The sequence below is a fragment of the Pristis pectinata genome, chromosome 1, assembly GCF_009764475.1.
Source record: "Pristis pectinata isolate sPriPec2 chromosome 1, sPriPec2.1.pri, whole genome shotgun sequence".
Lineage (NCBI taxonomy): Eukaryota > Metazoa > Chordata > Chondrichthyes > Rhinopristiformes > Pristidae > Pristis > Pristis pectinata.
This window is the reverse complement of record NC_067405.1, coordinates 45,872,229-45,897,009: the sequence shown is the minus strand read 5'-3', so window position 1 is coordinate 45,897,009 and position 24,781 is coordinate 45,872,229. Positions and strand designations below refer to the sequence as shown.

Genomic DNA, 24,781 nt, shown 5'->3' with positions numbered 1-24,781 from the left:
AGTGTCTTTACTATCCAGATGCTCCAGAGATGAGTGAAGGGCCGTAGACCTGTTTCAGCAGTAGGTGAATTGCAGTACATCGAGGTTGACTGGGAGGCTGGAGTTGAACTGTGCCATGACTAGTTTCTTGAGCACTTCATGATGGTGGATGTCAGAGCCACCGGGCGGTAGTCATTAAGGCACGTTACCTTGTTTTTCTTAGGTACCAGGATGATAGTGGCCCACTTAAAGCAGGTGGGAACCTCAAATTGAAGCAGGGAGAGGTTGCAAATGTCTGCAAATACCCCCGATAGCTGATCTGCACAGGATCTAAGGACACAGCCTGGGACTCCATCTGGGCAGATGTCCAAGCTTGTTGATGATACACAGCTGGGTGGTTATGTGGGTTCTGAGGAAGATGCAGAGAGGCTTTGGGGACAGACAGATTTAGTGAATGACCAAGGACATGGCAGATGGAATATTTTGTGGGAAAAATGTGGGGTCATCCACTTTGGTAGAAAAGTAGGTGTTATTTTTTAAATGGTGAATGATTGTGAGCTGTTGGTGTTCAGAAGGACGAGAATGTCCTTGTACATGAATCATTGAAAGTTACCGAGCAGGTTGAGCAAGTGATTAAGAAGGTAAATGACAAATTACCTTTTCTTGCAAGAGTACCTTTTGTTCCAAGTATGCAGGATCCTGATGAGGCCACATTCAGAATATCACGTACAGGCCTGGTCTCCCTAGCAAAGGAAGTAGGGTATTAGGGTAGAGACAGTGTAGCAAAGGTTTTGCCAGATTGATTTCCAGTGATTGTGGGTTTGTCACTTATTGGGCCTGTACTCTCTAGAATTTAGAAGAATGAGAGGTGATCTGAAAAGTACAAAATTCTACTGACGTCGATGCATAGTTGATGTTTTCACTGGCTGGGAACCAGATGTCATGGTCTCAAAGTAAGTGGTCAGCTATTCAGGACAGAGTTGGCAAAAAAATTTCTTCATACAGATGGAGATGAATCTTTGGAATTCTCTAACAAAGGCTCAAAAACTCAATGTAGTCATTACAGAGATTGCGGGATCTTTAGGTAATGAGGGATTCAAGGGATATGGAATGAGTGCAGCAATGTGGTGTTGAGGTAAAAGATCAGGCATTATTTTTGAATGCAGAGCAAACATTGGGGGCAAATGACCATCCTAGGCTTTTCTTTCTGACAAAATTAGTGGTGTGATTATGGGAATAAAGGTGTAGACTGCTGGAAGATACAGAGAGCAGTTATGTAAAAAAAAGCAAATGGAATTCCATCTGGTGAAGCAAATAATGTCCACCAAGGCCAATAATGGTTAACTGGTTATTTGTACAGCAACAAAACAGAGAATGAGGTTTGACCAACACTTTAATTGGTCAGTGTTGACCTGAAAGGAGTAAAACGTCATCCTGTGATGTAAATTTTTATGATTGTACGTTCCAATTAGAGCCTGCCAAATAACGTAAGTAGCAGGCAGTATATGAGGGGTGTGTGTGTTTTTTGAGTCTACCCTAGAGCATTTAAAGAACATGATAAACAGAAAAGGGTCTTTGGCTACATCTGGGCCATCTGTACTTACTGTTCCTACAGCCACAGTTGTAGGATTGCCTTGGTACGGTATTTCCCTTATCTGTAAGGAAAACTAGCACTGTGGTTTGACCTTGGAATGAGACACCAATTTTCCTGGAATACCAACAGAGAAAGGGATGATGGGGAACCTCCATGAAAGCCCAAGCCCATTAGAAGAAGCACTCTTGGCTGCATTCTGGAGTAAGGACTTGTGTTTCTTTGTTGGCTTACAAGTTGCCAGGATCCACTCAATGCTCGACTTGAATTCTTAAATCCTATGCTGGGTCTGGGCCTTTGTGGCCAACCTGATTCTGAACCCAGACCAGACACCCAGGAACCATGGTCTAATCTTTTAGGCTCAATTCCAAATCCAGGTCTATATCCCTGTGTATATTTTATTGGACTTGGATGTGGGATAGAATACTGGCAGATGCAGGTCTGTCAATGTTTCACACCGAGTACAATATTGTCAGCACAAGTCTATCTCCATATAATAAAAAAAATGAAAGTGCTGAAAACACACTGCGGGTCCAGCGGTATCTATAGAATGAGAAACAGTTGATCTGGCAAAGAGAAATCAAGTTTGTTTTAAGTTGCCGAGAGGTTGGGTGAGGTATAGATAAAACAAAGGGAATATCAGATAGGTATGCTCATCTTGTCTTCTCAAAATTATTCACTTTGTTTGATCCTTCCCTTCCCCCACCCTGTTTGTAAGTTAAAACTAACTTTTTTTTTCCTTTTCCAGGGTCTTTGACATGAAATATTAACCATTTCTCTCTCCACGGATGCTGACTCTTCCAACATTTTTTTGTATTAGATTTCCTGCAGCAGCAGCTTTTTTTATTTTCATTTTTTATCATCATATAATACTGGGGTACCTTACTGGTGGGTGCTGTATTTAACTGGAATTTCAAAGAGCTTGTACAGGCACAAGCTTCAAATTACTATCCCTGCCACAGTCTTTCTCCAAGAGTTTACTCCTGTCATGAACATGAATGCAAACTTGACCAATTCCCAGCTAATGCTGTTGGTGCAAAGTACAATAAGTATTGAGCATGAACATAGATAAAATTTGTCAAGTGTAAGTGAGTGAAAAAGGTTTACCCTCAGAGGAAGTTGTGAACAGATAGTATTTTTAAGAAAGATAACATTTATAATTTTTGTCTTAAACAGCTTGGAATATCGTCTTTGGAGTCCACCTCTGAATTTGTTTACCTCTAGTTCAGGGACTCCACTAGATCATAGTGATAGTAAGATTTTGATTGGACTGTTCAAATAAAAGGCAAAGTTCAGTGCTTTTGAAAAGAGCATGGGAGATGTTGACAAAATGCTGCAGATAGTGGAAATCTGAAATAAAACAAAATTTTGGAAATATTCTACAGGTCAGGCTAGTTATGGAGAGAGAAAATCAGTTAGCATTTCAGGTCGTCGATTGTTCAGTTGTGAAGCAAGGTCATTAACCAGAGACATAAACTCTGTTTCTCTCACTGCAAAAATGCTGCCTCACCTGGTATATTTTTTCCTGTTTTTATGGGAAGATGTTGAGGTTGTTGGCAAGATCGAAGAGGAGCATGGAATGGACCAACAAAGGAGCATTAAAAATTAAGAGGCAGTTTGGGGGCGTGGAGAGTAAATGGCACAGAGAGACGAAAAGGGCAGCAACTGTTATTGTCTTTGAACAGGACTATAAATATTAGTATCTGATTACTAGATTAAATATTTTTTCCAGCGGCCCTCAGGCGATTATGTAAAGCTGGCTTTACCCTTAAAGTCATGTGTTACATTGATAATCTAGCGAGGCCTCCATTTATTAAAACGACCAAACAAGCAAAGGTGCAGGGAAGCGTCATCTTTGCTCACTCGTTTTCGAATTGTGGGCTTCGTTCTAGTCAAATCTCATCTTAAATTGCAAACTAAACGCTTCCTTTGCAGCGTCTTGGCCTTTCCCCTGGGGGCCGAGTGCAGCCTCGGGCCCAGCCTCATGCCGCCTCTAATTGAGCAGCCATTGAAGTGACCCCAGATCGAGGCTCGGTGGAAGCGGGAAACTCGCTTTCTGCAAACTGTTCCCGCAGCTCGGAAGAGGCTAGCGCCAGGCTCACAGCCCCAACAACCGGGCCCCCCATGAGGGCACGGACCAGCTTCAACCCATCCCTTTGCCCCTCCACGCCAACCCCTCCTCTTCCTACCCCTCCCCCCACCCATCCGAAAAGAAACTGCAGGGGCTCAACCAAGCTTTATGAGCGGAAAGCGCCATGATTGACAGTCCCCCCTGATCAATCACGGGCCGCCTCGGCGGGCCGAGCCGGGCGCCAGCGGCCAATGAGGAGCCGGTTCGCGGGCGGGCTTTCCGCCATTACGTTGGGTTGAGCCGACAACAAACGCCGTGCGGGTTTTTTTTTCGCGAGCCCCGGACGGTCCCCGGCTCCAAGCTCCACCCTTCGCCGCTTCCTGCACCGTCAATCAAAGCAACGAACAAAAAAAATACCCCGAGCGACGCTCGCCCGGCGCCCCGAAAAGGCACCATGCTAACCGTATAGATCCAGCCCGCCAAAGCCGCCGACAGACCGACCGACCGACCGCTCGCTATGACTGGTAAGGTTGTGTAGGCGCCCCGGCCGGGAGGCCCGGCCCGGCCCGAGTCAGGCTGGTGGTGCAGCCCAGTGATCTCCCTCCACCCTTCATCTCTTCTTTCTAATTCCCCCGTAGCTCCGGAGAAGCCAGTGAAGCAGGAGGAAATGGCTGCGCTGGACGTGGATAAGCAGAGCGAGTATCTCCAGCACAGGAGTACCGTGGCACAGGTAAGCTCGGCCCCGGGCCGCGCTCACTCCCTCCCGCGCTTTCTTTTGTCTCGCAGTTTACTCGTAAACAGGCTGCTGTATGTTGGTGTGTGTGTTCACATGTTTAAATTTTGATGTGTACGGTTACTTCCTGTGTAAGCCCCGGACTAATTCACACCCACTTTCCTCCTAAACCCGCCCCCTGTGGGTAGAACATTCAGCCGTCACCGCTTGCACTGCTGGCAGCTACGTGCAGCAAGATCGGGTCGCCGCCATCGGAGACCGCTGGAGCTACCACAACAGTTGGAGCCGGGCTGGTGAGTCTCAGATAATTGTATAAACACGCATTAAAACAAATGATCAAATACCGCCGGATTGCCCCCCACGTCCCAAAAATACCATTACCAAAAGCCTAATTATTGGTGTAATGAACTTCTACGAACTCGGCCTTCGCTGTCGACGTACTTAAGGTGCCATTTTTTAAAAAAAAATTGGCAGGCATAACCGCTTGTGTAAACTGGTAAGTGAATACGAGGATAATGTAAGCTTCAAGGCAAATCTATTTCGTACAGCATTGAGGTACTAACTGGTGATGGTGGAATAAAGCCATTTAACAGTTAAAAGCATTTATAATGATTTAACCCCTTGTAAATTGCCCGTATCCGTGAGGCTTGTGTTGAGTTCGGCAAATTAAATTTCATGCAGTTCATAGCTTCCATATCAGCAACAAATACTTCCATTTCCTATCATTAAAATATTGGGACACAATAGGAGGCATTTCAACCCCTTGTGTGTATACTGGTTGAAAAGGAACATTTTATTCCTCTTCCCTCTAATGTTCTACCAGTTGCTTTAAATTTATGCCAGCTGTTTTTTTTTGTCTTCATCTGCCAAGGTAAATAGCTGCTTCGTATTTGCTCTTCTGGACCCCTCATGATTGTATACATCTCTCACAGCTGCCTCTTATCCAATATTTCCTTTATAGGTACATTTTTCCAGTTCTGACAGCATCTTTATTAAGCCCCTTCTGCATCCTCTCCAGTGAAGTTGCATCTTTCTGTAACATAATTGAAATTATACACAGCCTGCAGGCTGTTGTCCAACTTGTATGCATAACCTTCCTGCTCTGGTATATACTTTGGCTAATAAAGGGTAGCATCCCAATGCCTTTTTAACCAACTTACTTGTCTGTATTGCTTTGTTTAAATATGCATACACTCCAGGGACTCTGTTCTTTTACACCTTAAAATCCACCCATTTATGGTATATTCTCTTGTTGCAATTTTCCAAATTCTTGCACTTCTGGATTAAATTCCATTTCCCATTTTTCTGCTCATCTGGCTGGACCATCTACATCTTCCAGCAGTCTGAAGCATCCCTGCTTGCTGTCATACACATGGCTAACTTTTGAATCATATCATGGTCTTCTTTATTTGGGTCTAAACATTCATATATTTTTAAAAGCAAGGTTCAAATACTGAGTCTTGTGCAGCCCTTCCAGTCACAAAAATGCCCATGAGCTGTTATCCTTCACTTCCTGCCACTGAACAAGTCTGGATGCAATTTGCCACATTCTCTTGTGTCCCATGAACTGTTACTACTCTGACTCAACTGTCGTGCAAGTTTTTGTTAAGAGCCTTGCTAAGATGCATGTAGACTACATCAAATCCACTGCCTTCATTTTAACCTCAGAGATGCTGTTAGGTTAGTCAGGCACAGCCTTCCCTTAATGTAATCAGTGCTAATTGTCTGATTAATCTGTGCCATCTAAATTAGGGTTTGTATTCAAAGTTTGAATATTCTAACCTGTTGAAGGAATTGAGAATGACATGTTTAAATTTACATGTGTACTGTTCTTGTATAAGCCCCAGACTAATTCGCACCCACTCAGGAGTTTGGGTGGTGCCTTTTTAAATAGCAAAAATTCACCAAGGTATTTCATAATCTATGTAATCATTTGATTGCACACGGTGGGGGAAAAAAAGTCAAGATATTTTGAGAAGGGATTTGAGTTTGGCAACCTGACACCCTTAAATCCACTTACTTCCCCCCACCCAACCAGCACCAAAATTTACTCCCAGGCCCTTTAGCACTCGAGCATACTTGCAAAGTCTAACAATAACTGAGGAAATTTAGTGAGGAAATATAGTCTTTAAAGCCTTTTTTATCACGGGTTTATAATGAAAGTCAAACAGGTCCCTAATGAAAGTCAAACTATTTTTGTCGTATTTTGAAATATTTCAACTATATCACTGGCTTGTTTCTTCAGTAACCTATTATGCTATTTAAACATGCAAATTGAACTTTGAGATCCTAGGCTTTGTAAACTTTTCCTCTGGAATAAAATTACAATTTCTTTCCAGTCTCCAGATATCTGATGTGATCTTGTTTTTTCCAAGCAGTTTAAATTTTCTGAAACTATTAGTGGCACCATTAATGGAAAAGGTATGATCCATCACGTTACAGTAATTTGTTCTTGGTGTACCAAAGTTAGTTAGCTAATTGTTGTTCTGGTCTTTAATGCCTCTTGATGTGCCTGTTTGGTTATAAAATACAGGGTATTGGAAGAAGTGCCTGCAATGTTAGAATAAATAAAATTGACGACTCTATAGGTAATAAAGAACCTCCAATATGTCAGCTCACTTTTAGTCCCTCTCAGTTTAACTACCACGGAAGTGTGCCAATTTACCTTTGCCTATTAATTGTATTTCCACTCTCATGGTGCAGTGAAACAAACATTGCATATTTCATGTGTTCTGCTGAGCACAAAAAATTCTCAGCATTTTAATACTTTGAATTCTTTTGCATTTGTTTGTCACCATTTTCTTGTGTTTTATTTGGGACATTGATTCTCAGCCACTGGTTGCTTTACAGAATTTTGCCACAATCGTGCCTTGAAAGGACAACCAGTTACAGATGTCTGTCTAGGTTTTGTATTGTGTTTGTTAACCTACACTAAGCAAATTCTTATGCAGTTGCCACTGGAAGCTTGCCTACCAAAACAATTCATTAGTCATAATGATATACAGCATAGGAACATACTTTTCAGTCCACCGAGTTGGCATCAACCCGCTACTCATTTACACTAATCCTACATCAATCCCTTTTTTTTTCTCTCCACATTTTCATCAAGTTCCCTCAGATTCTATCACTCACCTAAGCACTAGGGACAATTTGCATTGACCAATTAACCTACCAACCTATGTCTTTGGGATGCGGGAGGAAACGAGAGAACTCGGAGGAAATCCATGTGGCCAAAGGGAGAATGTGCAAACACTGCACAGACAGTACCCGACGACATGATTGAACCAGGGTCTCTGCAGTGAAGCAGCAGTTCTACTAGCTCACTGCTGGGCTGCTTTCATTGATTTAAAAGTTTGTCATTGTGGTCTTGGGTGACCTTCTACAATGTCTCCAGCTTTAATGAAAACACAGTGTTAAAAGTAAAATAAAGTTAAGTAACAAGTAAAATAACACACTTTTAAAAATCGGACTAGTTAATCCTTGCTGCTTCAAGGAAGGTGCCTGAAGACTTCGGGGATTTATTTTTTAAACGAATCTATATCTTCTCTAGAATGTGTATTCATAGCAATTTTTTCGTAATCAAGTGCAATGAAATGAAAATGATTGCCAGACTTAAATAGAGCTGCATTTAGTCCCCTGTTAATGCTTGGTGAAATTAAAGGATGATCTCAATGAAAAAATGTTTTAAAAAAAATTGAATGCGGTTGTCTTTTGAAGAACAAGATAGATTGTCTAGTTATGTCTGACCTTCAACTAGGAAATCACTTGGGTTTCCCTGTAATGTTTATATATTGCTTTGTGCAGTGACAATTTATTAATTTTACCAAATGAGGGAGTATCTTATTTCTCTTCTATTTCCCACCCCTGCTGAGATATAAACCTTGTGTTAGATGAACAAAATCAGATTTGAATAGTGCTTTTTTTTGCTTATAGAAGTAGCCATGTATTCAAGTAAGATGCTATTGAAGTTCAAATGCAGTAAAATTTTGGTTATCTGACACTTCACAATCAAACACAATCTAGTAACCATCATTTTGGAACTCTCTCCAGTAACTAGGTTCCATGCCAGTGCTATCCAGCATATGACAGTATCCCCCCTTCATGCCAAATTTACCAAATATAGTCTTGGATCTTCCTGGAAGATGCTGATGACAGCACTACTTGGTTTCCATATGCCCCTAGACATGCAGGAGATTGCAGATTACAACATCTACAGCAACAAACAATCTGCTGGAGGAATTCAGTGGGTTGAGCAGCATCAGTGGGGGCAGGAGGAATTCAGTGGGTTGAGCAGCATCAGTGGGGGCAGGGGGAAGCAGTTGTCCACTTTCAGTCCTAATGCAGGATTTCAACCTTAAATGTTGACAGTTCCTTTCCCCCTGTGGAGCTCTTCCTTCAGATTGTTTGCTGTTCCACACAGTTTTTTTCACAATATAGTTATCAGGTCATAGAACTCTTAATTGGCAAATTTGATTAATTGGTTTGTCTAGTCTGCTACGTGGCAGATGAGCACCATATGCAAAATTAACATTCCTATATTCTGTGGCATAATTCAGTTCAGCTGCTAACGTGGCCAAGTTAAAATTTTAAATACTCTGGCAAGGAACCATAACCATTTAATCTTTTTTTAAACCTGATTGTGAATCCTTGATGCATAAAGTTATGCTAAGTATGTGGTTATCACTTTCTGGCTAACTGGTTAATTTTGGTTTAATTAAATCAAATGTCCTAAGGTCATGGAAGAGTGGTGTGTATTTCACGAATTTTCTTTTCTCTTGTTATGTATTCTACTTAGAAAGTTAACATGAAATTTGGGCACCATGGAATTGACTTCCAGGAATAGTCACACTATTTTGGTTCATAAATTTACTGGCATGCCATCTGTGGAGATAATTGCATTGTTTCTTGCATGCTGAATTAGTTGAGAAAATTGATTTGACACATCTAGAGAAAACTATACATGTATTGTTAAAATGGTTTCCACTCACTGTCTTTGCTAACCTGTTGTGCTTAATGGAATTGCCAATACATAACAAAGGATGGATGATGGTTTTAATTGACAGATTAACAATTCAATTTGTCACACCTAGGGGAGCAGCTGAAAGATGCCTTGGCTTTTCAGAGTGAGGGACTAAATCTGCGGATTTAAGGTCTGAACTAGGAAGGATGGCTTTTGCAACTGAGTGGTAGTCAATCAGCAATAACCTTTATTTTAAAACAAAACCCTATATCAAGGTTAAAGGTTGTACACTGAGCAATTTGAGGTGGGTAAAATATAATTTCATGTAAAAACTTAACAGTTGACCATATCTCACTAAAGCTATCAATGGTCTGCCTTCCAGAAAATGGGAAGAGAGCATATTTCAGAAACTTAGCTATCTTAGTGGTATTATTTAAACATATGGGCAAAAAAATAAAAGACTGAGATGAGAGTACAAAAACTTTGGTCAGCAAGGTGTATTTTAAGGAGTCTTAAAGGAGAGAGGAGGGCTTATGGAGTATTTTCCAGATGTGGAGGTTTGTTCTAATTGACTATTTGAAATGTAGTCTCTATGATTTTGTGGGCCCTTGGTTACACTGTATAAGTGGCTGTTCAATAGTAAAGGATATTAAATGGCAGGGAACAATGATGCTGAACTCCAGGCTGGTGCAGTCTTAAGATATGTAGCAGTTGGTGCTGGGCAGGGATTCTGCAGAGTACTGGACTGAAGGTGCTTTAACATATTTGCAGTCTCAAAATAAGGAAAGTGATAGTTGAAAATGTCAGATGATCTCTAAACTAGATTAACTATTTTGAATAATTTGTCGCATTGGAAGATATAGGTTGAGAATTCCAACAAAATCAGTGAATGTGATAAAAAGCAAGGGACCTAAAAGAGGTAGATTGAGAAGGATGAACTGCTGGCAAAAAGCCAGGCTTTTAAGCTTCTAGGCTTGAGTCTTTTCTGTAATGTTGGGTAACACATTGACTGTAATTTTCTTAATCAAATGAAATGCAAGATTTTGAAATGTGCTATTCATGTTTTAATGATGAGTTAACATACCAAAAATAAAACACGGTAAGGTAGTGGTTTTCAGTGATTCATTGCACAGTATCAATTGTGATATGCATGCTGTTTCCAATGCATATAATGTCTGAAGATTGACAGATGTACAGGAAGTTTGATTGAAAGCCTATTTAGTAAATGTCAGTGGAACTGCAGAAGTCTTTATTATTTTATTCAAAATTAAATTTTTTGAATTATTTCCAGATGTATTGAGAACATGGTAGTGAGTTAGGAGTGGATAATTCAAGTAGTTGGATGAAATGGGATCAGGAGAATGCTACAGGAGTCCTTGGCTGCTTGACCAATCATGGCTGACCTTTCATTTTGTTGCCTATCATTTAGAGTCCAATCTTGAGCCTTGAGTATACTTGATTGAATATTCACTGAAGAAATTTCCTTGTAGTCTTAACACAGCAACATTTTATCTTGACCATGTCCTGTATTCATAGACCTTGGCATCCACCCTGTCATGCTCCCTCAAAGGTCTTGTATATTTCAATGATCAAATGCTGGTAAATTCCAGTGATTGTTGGTTCTTCCTGTTTAGTCTTCTTCAAAGGACAGCCTTTATTCCAGCAATCAATTCACAATGCATTCTTTTGAAGGTAAATGTATGTCCTCAAGAATGGGGACCAGGACTGCACCTAGTTCTTCATGAGTGCTCTTGTCAAAGCCTTGTATAATTGCAATGAAACTTTATTGTTCTAACTCCCTTGAAATAAAGGCTAACATACTACTTGCTTTCTCAACTGCTTGCTGCATCTGAATGTAACTTTTTTTTTGTACAAGGACACAAGTCCCTCTGCATGCTCAATGATTACTAGTTTCTGACATTTTTTAAAAGGGTCTCAACCCGAAACATTGATTACTTATTTCCCTCCACAGATGCTGTCTGACCTGCTGAGTTCCTCCAGCATTTTGTGTGTGTTGTTGAAATGAACACCCTCATGTTTTTCCACATCATTCTTCAACTGCCAGGTTCTTGCTTACTCATTTTAACCAGTGTGTCCCTTTACAGATTCTGGTCCTTGTTTTCAGTTTACTTTACCCACTGACTTTTTATCATTAAATGTATCATTTTTGTTCTTTCATCTGTCATTAAAATGAGGCCTCAGTATTTATACTCAATAGCACCTGGCTGGTAAAGCCAGCCAACCTGGAAGTATTCACTTGACTTTTTTTAATCCTCCATCCATTTTGCCATTTTGAGTAATAACCTTGTGAATTGCATTGTTTGAGAAAACATTTTCAGAATAAGTACTGTAGCCATTGATTTTAACCAGGTGGGCGACACACACACACACACACACACACACACACACACACACACACACACAGCTTCTCTCCCCCCCAAAATAATTCCTAAATTTATCAAAAACTCCCCATGTTAACTGCCTGGTCACATTACAAGCTTCACGGTGTCCTGGTACGAGTTCCTTAGCTTGCTTTTTAATGGATTCTCTGAGAGCTTTCGAAAAGTAGGTTACTCAGTCCAAGAAGAAAATAATGGAATGCTGAAAGATGAGCTGATAACTACAAGGATATAATAACAGGGAATCTGGGGATGAAGTAGGTGCAAGTGTCATGACTAAACTCCTGCCTCATCTCTTTTTAATGTCAAGTGCTCCTGCTACCAGTTTTTCCACCTTTTATCAATTGTGGTCTTTGTTACTGCTTTAAAGGCTTGTTGTACATAAATCTTCTCCTTAATGTTTATGAATTGCGTATGGTAGGAATCCAAAATTCCACATCTGACTAGGTGACCCAACTGGTAAGCCTTGTGCTGAAGCATATTTAAGGGTGTGAGATAATCGGATAAATGCAGTTAATGTAATTTATTCCTTATTGCATTTTGTCTATTTTCATTATATATCTGAATATTTGCATCTGAAATCTGTTATACCGTATTTAGACCACTTTACAAGTGGCTGTGTTACCATATTCCTACATACATTGTAGCATTTAAAACAAAAGAACTAGGAGCAAGGTTAGAATAAATGCTTTCTAGCATTTCAATAAATCGCTATGTTCCTGTCCAACCCTATGTTACTTGATTTCCTTGGTCCAAAATTCTATTGTTAACATTAACAAACTGGTGGAACAAAGATTTAAATAAATGAAATTTAAACCCTTAGTCCAAAATTCTGTTGAACATATTAAATAGGGCCAGTCATTGTACAATCACAGCTTGCTAGCTTAGTGAACTTGAGAAATTGACAACCATCCAATATAAGAGAATTTCTCATCTTGTATTAAATGACTGATTTGTGATCTTAAGAAGGTGTTTCAAAGAGGCAGTCTTTATCTTGCATACTGAATAGTATGAGGTATTCCATGTCTCTACCCATAGGTAATCTTGTCATTTTAGGCAAGTTAATCCTTGGCTAAGGATACCAAAACTGCAAAATATTTCAGGCATGGTCTCTCCAATGCCCCATGTCATTGCAACAAGACTTCCTTATTCTTGTATTCCATCCCTTTGCAATAAAGGATGACATTTCATTTATTTAAATCTTTGCTCCACCAGTTTGTTAACATTCTTTGTGTACAAGGAACTTATCTCTCAAACTAATCTCTTTAAAATAACATACCTTTCTTTCTTGTCAAAGGAGCTAAGTGTATTCTCCTCGTGTTTGTATTGTCAGCATTCTTGGAAATGACAGAATATAATTTATCCAAGTTGGTAACATAGATTCTAAGTGGTTGAGGCCCAAGCAGTGACCCTTGCAGCACCCCTGTAGTTACAACCTACCATTTTAAAAATTACCTTTGTTTTACTACTGTTGTTCCTCTTTCCATTAATTAATTCATGAAATTACTCCTATCAATGAGTCGTAATTATGTGTGACAACATCTTGAATGACAGTTTTTGAATGACTGATGAAGTTTACATGATAGCCTCTATTGTAAATGTAGAGATGGGGATTTTATACCAAGTTAAGATGTTTGTGTAACTGAGTTTGGGGTTTAAATAATCTAAGATAAGCATGTCTCTGTAAATGAGAAAACAACATTATCTTAAATGCTGAGTTGGTTTATTCTGTTAATTCTAAAAAGAATTCTTCAAATCTCATGCATGGTTCAGGTGACCTTTTGACTGAACCAAAGTGGTTGACCTCCTTAAATAATGCATACTTCTATTGAATTTATTTTGAGAATTTTGACAAAGGATCATTATAACCATTCATAGTGATATGCTTCAATAAATAAAATGAAATTGTTATGCACCAATATAAATTTATCACGGATGAAAGATCTGAAAATGGAACAGACTCTTTTGCAACTATGTTTAGAAAAAGTAATTTCCTAAAGATTTAGGAGCATTCCCTTCTACCCTTCAGACTGGGTTTCATGATGGAAATTTAGTTAATTACATGTATTTAGAATACACATACAGTGGCATTATAAACTTCTAGGATTGTAACCTGCTTGCTATAAAGAAATGGAAAACATATGTTCAAGTAGGGGTGGTTTGTGGCAGGGAAGGAGACTTGTAGGTACTGATGTCCTCTTGACGTTATTTACAAGAATATGTTGTCACAGAGTAAGTAGTCTTGGTATGTAGCTGCAGGGCATTGTGTAAACTTGGCATACCAAAACCTTTGTGGACCTACAACTCCTGACTGTTGTGGAGGGGTAAGGCATTGGGTCCAGTGACTAAAGTATCGATGAAGCAAATTGGATGGTGGTGTGCTTGAATGCGGATGGGTTGTGCCTGTCCAAGGGACGATACTATTGTACTCTTAAGCCTGCGAAGTAATGAAATTTTTACCCTTGTAAATGAGTTTTAATGTGCCTGTTTGCATTTATTCTTTGATTAATGTTGACACACAGCAATGATGGGAGAGATAGTGAATGGCTGTATTTTTAATGTTATTAATGATTAATATGCAGATACATGTATTTCCTGAAATCAAGTAATTTGTAGCATTTTAAAATGTAGAGTTAATAAAGATACTTGCTAGAAATTTGAACAATCTCTAACGTAGAGGTAGAATTTGATCTTTGACTGGATGTGGCTGCTTCATTATCAATGGAGAGAATAGGATAGATAGAAAAATGCTTGGTTAAGCAAGGTTTGGCAGGGAAGTGTGTCGAAGGGTTGGAGGCTCTGATGCAGAAAGTATGACTGCTGAGTCGAAGCACTGAATATGTATGATGTATGAAGGTCCAGTATTGGGTGAGCACACATCAAAGATGTAAGGCTGGAGTGTTTCCAGGGTTGAGGACAGTGGGGCCATTGAGGGACTTGAAATCATGAACAATGCAAGACCAGGGACTAGTATAAGTCAGCAAGTACAGGAGTGGTGAATGAATGGTATTTCCTGTGGAAAGTTAGATATGGACAGCAAAGTTTTGGTCTAGAGCTCTAATCAGTTATATTTGAGTTTGAGCATGGAAATTGACAAAATGGCCAAAGTCAGGTGAAATGATTCTTGGTGATGGAGTGGGTGTGGTTAGAAGCCCTTCTTGGTTTGCAGAAGTGGTTGATTCAATATCGGATAGTTGCCAGAGGGAAGACTGGTGCAAATTTTGGTGAGCCACAAAGATAATTGGTTCAGTCTTGTATTCAGTGGTAACAGATTTCTGCTCATCTAGTACTGGATGTTGGACAAATATTGTGATGAATTAGACAGCTGAAGTGTTCAGGGAAGGTAATGATAACATAAAGCTGGATGTTGGCAGCCTAACTGTTGTCATGTTGTAACAACGTTGAGGGTAAGCATGTAGGTAAGAAAAAAGGGGATAACAATAATAGGTCTTTGGAAGATTCCCAAGGTTGTGAAGTTACTGCAAGTAATTCACTGGCTGCAGTTGTCTAGATTAAGAAAGAAGGCAGATGAGTTCCATCCCATCCAGCTGGATGAGGGAGGAGAGTTGCTGCAAGGAGATGATGTCACCTGTGTCCAAGGCTGCAGATCAGCTGAGAAGGTTGAGGGGTGATGGTTAAGGTCACTGTCACATAAAATGCCATTTATAACATTCAGGATTGTTTCAGCGTTTTCTTTAGTATCCATTAACAGACTCAAAAACAGCTAAGAAGTGGATAGTCAGTATTTTGGTGCATTAGGCAGTGGGTCTAATCATGCTAGTTCAGTGAGGATATGAAGGAAGATGGGTGCTAGTTCAGGGATCTGACAAGGCAAGGATATATATTTTTTAAATTTGTTCATGGATTGTGGATATCAATGATAAATAAGGTATTTTCCATGGAAAAATTTCCAAGCATCATTTTCTGAGCCATTTTAGAGGGAGTTGAGTCAGTCCAGTTGGTCTGGAGGCACATGCAGGCCTACCTTCTGAAAATCAGCAACTTGTGCACTTGGCCTGGTGTGTTACGGTAAGGGTGGGAAGCAGCAAAGGTAGCAGTCTCAGTCTTGGTGTTCAAAGTGACACCGAAGGGGGAATCGGAGAATGGTTTTAAGAAGGTTAGCTATGAAGTGTAGTTAAGCTTATCTTTTCATTTCAGGATCACCCTGGAATAGTGTGGGTTTTGGCAGAGGAGGACAGCACCTGGGAGCAACAACATGTGTTAAACAGCTAAGCTCATCGCCTGCCAAAAGTTTCAGATGCATCACCCTTGGAATTAATCTATACCAGGGTAAACAGCCCCATGACGGGTGAGGAAGAGGAGGGTGGAGGTTTAGAAAAATGGTTTTAATAGTGACAAGTGCATCAAAGGTTGATGTCAGGATGTGATTGAGCAAACTAGAAGAACATGAACAAGGAGATGGCTATTTGGTCCTCAAGTCTGCTCTGCCATTTAATAAAATGATGGCTGATCTGATTGTAACTTCAACTCCATGTTTCCACTCTAGGCAGTAGCCAGAAGTATGTTGCAAGTGGCAGCCCAAATGGTAGACATTTGTGGTTTTCAAAGTAGAGTTGTAAGTGACTTGGAGTTCTTCTTCCCTGCGAGGGTCAGATGTAGAGAGCTGAAGATGATGGAAGAAAGTGTTAAGGTGCCTTAATTAATTGACATGATAGAGTTGGCAAGATCAGGGGGTGGCTGTGAATGTTGGTATGGAAGTTTATATGCTGCAAGGACTAAATGTCAAAATCAGTTTTCAGTAATCAAATTTTAACTGGTTAATTGATTTTTTTTTCACAGACATAAAAAGAATGCAAAGCTTTTGTAACATCTTATAATATTTAGACTATGTTAAAATAATGCATTTCTTTTTCTTTCTTCTAGCCACTTGACTTGGCTTCTGCACAATTAGCAGCGTCGAATGGATGGCAGCTAATAACTTCAGCACCCACTGTAGTAACAAAAGATACTGCAGGTAATTTTGTGCAAATTACTGGACAGGTTCCTGGATCTCCTGTCACTGCTTCTGTACCAACGAGTGGACAGTATGTTTTACAAGGTTTGCAGAACCAGCAAGTCTTTGCTGTCGCTCCAGGATCATCCACAGCTGCAACAGGTGTAGTGCCTAGTGTTCAGTATCAAGTTATTCCACAAATTCAGACTGGAGATGGGCAACACTTGCAACTGAGCTTAAGCTCATCTAATACGGAAGCAGCATTGCAGCAAGATGGTAATGGCCAAATTCAAATTATTCCTGGCACCAGCCAAGCATTAATTGGCGGTAAGACTCCTTCAGGCAATATTCTAACCACCCAAAATCTTATGTCGCCAACTGTTTCAGTTCAAATACAGCAGAGTAATGCACATGTCCCGGTGCATATCCAAGGAGTTGCCTATGGTGGTGGTACTTACCCTGGTCAAACACAGCTTCTCACTAATGTTCCTGTTGGATTAACGGGAAATGTTGCTTTTGTGCCGATTGGAAATGTTGATGTTGATTCACAGGGAACACCTACTTCACAGTCCATGACTCAGAGTAATGCTACAGCAATTACCACTTCAAGCCAGATGATACCTGTTTCATCAGAAGCTATAAATACTATAGATACCTCAGCAAGGACAGATGACCAGAGTATTTCTGTAGCTGTGCAGAATTCAGCTAATAGTGACTCTAACACTAATATAGCTTCGTTTGTGCCAACGACCTCAGTGGGTCATATGGTTGTTTCAGATGATCATATTGATACTGCACAACAAACCTCCGGTAGTAATTCTACTGCAACATCTGACCAGATACAGGCAACAACTGATCTTCATGTGAACCAGCCTACTGTTGATCAAACACAGTTACAAGATATACAAGGTTCGGCCTCACAATCAGCTGACCATCAAATTCAATTTCAGTCACATCAACAATATGCTGTCCAGCCACAGCTTGTTCAGAGTATTCCGCAGCAGGCAATACAGACAATTGCAGGACAAACCATTACTGCACAAGCTGTTCCTCAGCAAGCCTTGCAGAATCTTCAACTACAAGTAGTCCAAAATGCAGGCTCCCTGTTATTACGAGCCCCAACGTTAACTCCATCTGGAGAAATTGCCTGGCAAACCTTTCAGGTGCAGAACATCCAGAACTTGCAAAATGTGCAAATTCAGAATGCACCAACCCAGCAGATAACTCTTACTCCAGTGCATACTGTTACGTTGGGCCAAGTAGCATCCAGTGGAGCATTGACTCCAATTGCACCAGCTCCATTAACAGTTAGTAGCCCACAATTACAGACAGCAACTGTGAATTCATTCGCTTCTTCAGGCATTCAATTACAAGGTACACATAATTCAAGTAAGTATATTGATTGAACTAGATCTATAATGCAATACAATTTCCTAAATTTGATGCTAAGGATGTATAAATCTGTTATTCTTCTATATCTTTGTGGAATTTCTGCATCATGTGCTGTCTGCAGGTGTTGTATAATGTCATGATTTTTCAATTAGTCATATAGCACGGAACCAGGCCTTTCAGCCCAACTGGACCATGCCGACCAAGATGCCCCACCCAAACTAGTCCCATTTGCCAGCATTGGGCCCATAACGTTCTAAACCTTTCCATGTACCTATCCAACTGTCTTCTAAAAATTGTTATTGTACCTGCCTCAACCACTTCCTTTGGCAGCTCATTCCACATACATACCACCTTTGCGTAAAAAAAAAAGTTGCCCCTCATGTTTCTCCTAAATATTTCCCTTCTCACCTTAAACCTATGCCCTCTAGTTCCTGATACCCCAACTTCAGGGAAAAGACTGTACTCACCCTATCTATGCCCCTCATGATTTTATACACCTCCATAAGATAATCTCTCGGTCTCCTGCGCTCTAAGGAATAAAGTCCTAGCCTGTCTAACCTCTCCCTATAACTCAGTCCCTCAAGTCCTGGCAGCATCCTTGTAAATCTTCTCTGCACTCTTTGCAGTTTAATAACATCTTTCCTATAGAAGGGCGACCAAAACTGAACATAATACTAATGCGGTTACGATAGTTAGTGCGGCCTCACTAAAGTCTTGTACAACCGCACCATGACCTCCCAACTTTTATACTCAATGTCCTGACTTATGAAGGCCAGTGTGCCAAAAGCCACCTTCGCTGCCCTGTACATGTGACTCCACTTTCAGTGAATCATTTACTCCAAGGTCCCTCTGTTTTACAACCCTCCGGGGCCCTGCCATTCACCATGAAAGTCCTACCTGGATTTGACTTGCCAAAATGCAACACCTCACATTTATCCAAATTAAAATCCATTTGCCATTCCTTGGCCCACTTACAGGGGGATCTTGATCAGCTGAGTAATTTTTGATACCTTCTTAATTGTCCACTGTACCACCTATTTTAGTGTCATCTGCAAACTTAGTAATCATGCCTTGTTAATTCTTATCTTAATCATTGATATAGATGACAAACAACAATGGGCCCAGCATTGACCCCCGAGGCACACTACTAGTCATGGGCCTCCAGTCCGAGAAACAACCTTCTACCATTGCCATCTGCCTTCTACCGTCAAGCCAGTTGTATATCCAATTAGCCAGCTCTCCCTAGATTCCATGTGATCTAACCTTCTAGGGCAGCCTATCATGTAGAACCTTATCAAAGGCCTTACTGAACTCTCTATAAACCACATCTACCACCCTGCCTTCACCAACCTTCTTGGTCCCCTCATCAAAGAACTCAATCCCATGTACAAAGCCATGCTGACTATCCCTAATCAACCCCCGTCTTTCCAGGTGTACATATAACTTATCCCTTAGAATCCTTTCCAGTAACTTACCTATCACAGATGTTAGACTGACCGGCCTATAGTTCCGAGGCTTTTATTTGCCACCCTCCTTAAATAAAGGCACAACATTCACTACCCTCCAGTCTACCAGCACCTCATCTGTGGCTAATGATGATGCAGTTATCGCAGTGAGGGCTGCCGCAATTTCTTCTCTAGCCTCTCAGTGTTGGATAAACCTGGTCAGGCCCTGGAAATTTGTCTACCCTAATACCTTTTAACACATCCAGCACCACCTCTACTGTAATGCAGACTATCCCCAAGACCTCCCCATTTACTTTTCCTAGTTCTGAAGTCTTCATGTCTTTCTCCATGTTAGAAACAGAAATATTCATTAAGGACCTTTCCCATCTCCTGTGGCTCCACACAAAAGTGTCCCCTTTGGTCTTTGAGGGCCCGTATTCTCTCTCTAGTTACTCTTTTTCCCTCAATATACATAAAATCTCTTTGAATTTTCCGTAATCTTCTCTGCTAGAGTTATCTCATGCCCCTTTTTTGCCTACCTGATTTCCTCCTTGAGTACATTTCTGCATCCCTTGCATTCCTCCAGGGATTAACTTGATCCCAGTTGCCTTTACCTGACGCATGCCTCCTTCTTCCTGGCCAGAGCCTCTAAAACTAGTAGGAATATGGTCACTGGTCTGAAAGTGCTCCCCCCAGTCACCTCAGTTAGTTACCCTGCCCTATTACCCAAGAGTAGATGGAGCTTTGCCCTCTCCCTAGTAGGGCCCTCTATATATTGCCTAAGGAAACTTTCCTGAATGCACAACAAATTCCACCCCACCTAAGCCCTTAACAGTCTGGCAGTCCCAGTCTGTGAGAAATTAAAATCTACTATGACAACCCTATTATTCTTACAACTCTGCACAATCTCCCTGCATACTTGTTCTTCTAATTCCCGTTGACTATTTGGGGGCATATAGTACAGTCCCAACAATGTGATCATCCTCTTTGTATTTCTCAACTCTACCCATAAAGCCTTATTGGATGATCCTTCTGTAATTTCATTTCTGACTACTGCTGTGACATTCCCCTTAATCAAAAATGCAGCTCCCCTCCTCTCTTTCCTCCCACCTAAAGCACCTGTATCCCAGAACATTAAGCTACCAGTCCTGTCCCTCCCTTAGTCATGTCTCTTTAATGGCTATAATATCCCAGCCCCATGTAGCTATCCAAGCCCTAATGTTATCCGCCTTACCTGTCAGACCTCTTGCAATTTAATCCAATAGGTTTTCCTTTCTCCTGGCCATCCTCCTGCCTGTCAGGCTTATTTAACTTGCTGTCGCTGACTTGTGCATCACTTTCCAACCTTTCATTTGCCTCCCTGATGTTTGAGATCCCACCACTCTCAATCTAGTTTAAACCCACCCTAGTAGCAGCAGCAAATCTGCCTACCAGGATATTAGTTTCCCCCCTCCAGTTCAGGTGTAACCCATCCCTCTTGTACAGGTCACCTCTACCCCAGAACAGATCCCAATGGTCCAAAAATCTGAATCCCTGCCCCTACACCAGTTTTTCAACCACACATTCATTTCCATATCCTATTCTTGCCCTCACTAGCACGTGGCACTGGAAGTAATCCAGAGATTACAACCCTCAAGGTCCTGCTTTTTAACTTCTTCCCTAGCTTCCTATATTCACTCTGCAGGACCTCATCCCTTTCTCAACCTATGTTATTTGTGCCAAGGTGCACAACGACTTCTAGCTGCTCACCCTCCCCTTCGAGAATGTTCTGTGGCCACTCTGTGACCTTCTGGACCCTGGCACCAGGAAGGCAACACACCATTCTGGAGTCCCTTTTACGGCCACTGTACAATTATGTAAATGCAATTGCTGCTGTAAAATTGAACACTGGATGTGCAAGATGCTTGTCCTTAGTGAGGATAGACCCTACCACCTTCTTGACAAGATGGATAAGATTTCTAATTCCTTTGCTGGTTTAAACTACCGTGTCAGTGTTATGGAAGAACATGCTTGGGTTTCAGTTCACTGTGCCACCCAGTTTGTATCTCAAATGTTCAGTTAACATTTCTATGAACAACTTCATATTTGACCCTAGTGTAATATACCAGTCTATAAATTGCTATGCACTGTACTTTTAGGTTTGAACTTTGAAAGTATGCTTTAGCCTGATTTATCAAATTTTGAGAAAAGGTTTATTAACTTGGATCAATACCAAATTATACTATGTGCATTTTTATTCATATGAGCTTTGACATTGAGGGCATTTGAGTGTAATGTGTTCTAACTAAATATTTTTCTACAAATTAAGCTTCAAGTGTTACTTTTAAGTGGGAAAGCAATTCTGGTGAGAAGTATAAAATGAATTGAGGATCAGACTGTTGTGTCTTGAGAATAAAAAGATGAGGTAATTGGAGTTGCAAAAAATTGCCCATTTTGATGCTACTATAACATCAAATTGGTCCATGTATCTAAAACCTTTTTTGGATACTTCTTGTAGTTGTGGCATGGGGAAATGATTACAAAATGCATGGGTGTTAAAGAAAAAGTAATCAAAAATGCTGCTGTAATGATTGAGACCCTATGTAGAGAAAGATCATGAGAAGGCAAAATTGCTCTAGATTCTGCGTTAATTGCTGAATGCAAATACTTTGGCTGGAGCATTAATGTGTCCTTATGGGTTGTCTTTGGATTCAATAATCCAATGAGCCCTTCTCAAGGCAAGGAGAAGTTGTCGGCAGTTGTCTTTCATCAAGTTGTACATTTGGCAGGCAAACAGAGTGGCAAAATGCTTTAAGGATGCTAAAGTCCAGGTTAACTCTATCGTTGTGGTTTCTTCTGGGTAAGCTTTCAACACTAACTACTGTGGGTGAAAATAAAAGTCCCAAGCAGACCTATCTGATCAATGTGTTGTCTGATAAACTTCTCCCCCTGGTTCTTTAGAGCTTTACATTAAAATTTCAAAATAAACTATGTCTCGATCAACATTTTTGCTGTAATCAAAATGCATTATCCATTTTTTGCCTTTCTACACATTTAATGTCTTCTAGCTTCAGTCCTCCTCTGTCAATCAGTAGTTTCATGTAGTTTAATTCTAGGAAGAACACATGGAAGAATAGCTTTTCCTTTCTCTGCACGTGTCCTGCACAATTTATCATTCAGATACAGATTGTTTTGCATGTCTTGGGGGGGGTGGTGGGGGAGGAGGCTGATAGACAATAAATAGGACATTGATAAGCTGAGTTGAAGATATCATGCTTCGGAGAAGGGTTGGTAATATCGTATCCAGATTTGGTATTGATATGATAAAAGAAGCTTTACTAACATTGAAGAGAACTAAAAGAGACTCCTATCCACCAGACACATGGCAAGCACAACTTGAATAAAAGTGTGAGGTAATATATTTTGAGAAAAGGCAGTAGTAGAAGTATACCTTCTATGGAAAGACACTGAAAGTTAATATTTTAATAACATCTAGCTCCAAATATGTAATTCCGTGAATGTGTAAGCTTAAGTAGGTTAAGTTGTTAAAATGCTTTGAAAACAAAATGTTCTTTAAGCAAGGGCATCGGACATTAATTTTTGCTAAATATACTTTCATAGTTTATTGTCACTTTCACCATTATAACCCCAGTTGCTTCAGTACCTGAAGTGCCTTTGTCACCTCGGGCTCATCAGCTCGACCTGTCTTACTTGCCTTTAAATTTTTTTTACCTTCCGTAAATTCATTACTCTGCAAACATTTTTGTCCTGCTTACTCAACAATTCTGTCTTAATTTGAATTATGACGCTTCCTGCAAATCATTCTGCCTTGGCTTAACTTTCCACGTTATCTATGAATATTCTGTACATCTTCAGCTTCTCTTTTCTCTGTTCCATCTTCCTTTAAAACTTCAGTCTTGGGAACGCACAGAACGCAAGTCTCAATTATTCTTGAGCCCACCGTTGCCCAAAAAAACAGTGTAGGTCCTGTTTTTAGCTGATGATGTAGTCCCCAAATATGCCAAATTTAGATCCCATTACAGCATTTGGGAGTTTTAAGTTGTATTAGTTTACAAAGAAAAATGAAATTTTAAAGAGAGTCAGTAATTTGGTTGTGAAATTACTTAATTAGTTTTCTAAAACAAAAGGAACTACTGTTCTAAATTCCTTGAAGGAATGTTTTCACCTCATCAGATTGGTCAGGTAATTTTGACTCCAAGCCTGTAGCAATCTTGTTTACTCTTTTGTCTTTGCTTTGAAATCCCTAACAACAAAATGACTACCACAAAATATAACTAGACAGATCAGACAGAATTGTCTGTCCGGTCAACAGGACGGGGCAAAGGCAAACCCAGTCTATTACCACCATCAGGGGATATGCCCAATTAGGGAAAACTGTGCAAATCTTTGTCAAACAACATTCTGACGTAGACTTGTTCAAAATATCTCTTAACCAATGTTCCAGACTCTTCCATCAGGATCCATAATGTCGTATCCCTCAGACAGGACCAACCAATTGGAGATGGTGGCAATGTGTACACAGTCAGGGGAGAGTAACCATTAGTTCTCAACACGAATTCTGGATGCTGAGAGATCTCAAGGGATTGGGTGAAATATGGCAAGTGACTTTGATCACCACCCACTACATCATTCTTCATATTGGAGAACACTACATATCCCAAAGATATCTGATGGACTAGCTTCAAACAAAATAGAAGAACTCATAATAATCAATATCATGAGGGACAAGGTATTGAAAAAATTAACAGGATGAAAGCCAGGCAAGTCGCCAGGCTCTGATGGCCTACCTCTGAGGGTTTTAAAGTGGTTTAGAGATGGAGGGGGAGGGTCAATAGTTAATGTTTCTCAAAATTTATTGAGTTCCTGGAAGGTATCCAGTGGATTGGAAAACTGCAAATATGATTCCATTGTTGAAGAAGGGAGGAAGGCCTGTTAGTTTAACGTCTGTTGTTGGCAAGATGTTGGAGTCTTTAATCAAGGAAGAAATAAATTGTCATTTAGAGAAGTTTAATGTAATCAAACCAAGTCAAATGGTTTTATGAAAGCTAAATTATGTTTGCTTGCTGCATCCTTGAAAAACTCTCGTAAGTTTGTCAGAGTTGAAAGAGGGAACCTGTAGATGAATTAGAATTTTCGGAAGGTATTTGACAAGGTGCCACAGGTTGGTGCACAAGAGTTTGTGGTACTGGGTGAAGTGTATTAGCATGGATTGGAAATTAACTTCAGTGCAACAACCAGAGTCAGATTAAGAGGTGTT

At 40.4% G+C, this 24,781-nt stretch overlaps 1 protein-coding gene across 3 annotated transcripts in view; it reads left to right on the top strand.

Moving 5' to 3' along the window:
• Nucleotides 1-3,922: 3,922 nt before the first annotated feature.
• LOC127572694 (transcription factor Sp3-like) overlaps nt 3,923-24,781 on the top strand; it is a 40,016-nt gene continuing 19,157 nt past the window's right edge. Inside the window, exons 1-4 of one of the 3 annotated variants that reach the window (XM_052020218.1) lie at nt 3,923-4,165; nt 4,280-4,371; nt 4,563-4,667; nt 16,618-18,076. In XM_052020218.1, coding sequence (XP_051876178.1) covers nt 4,159-4,165; nt 4,280-4,371; nt 4,563-4,667; nt 16,618-18,076 — 1,663 coding nt within the window. In that variant the 5' untranslated portion in view covers nt 3,923-4,158. The remainder of the gene's footprint in view (nt 4,166-4,279; nt 4,372-4,562; nt 4,668-16,617; nt 18,077-24,781) is intronic. The other 2 variants (XM_052020227.1, XM_052020233.1) reach the window with 2 other exon arrangements.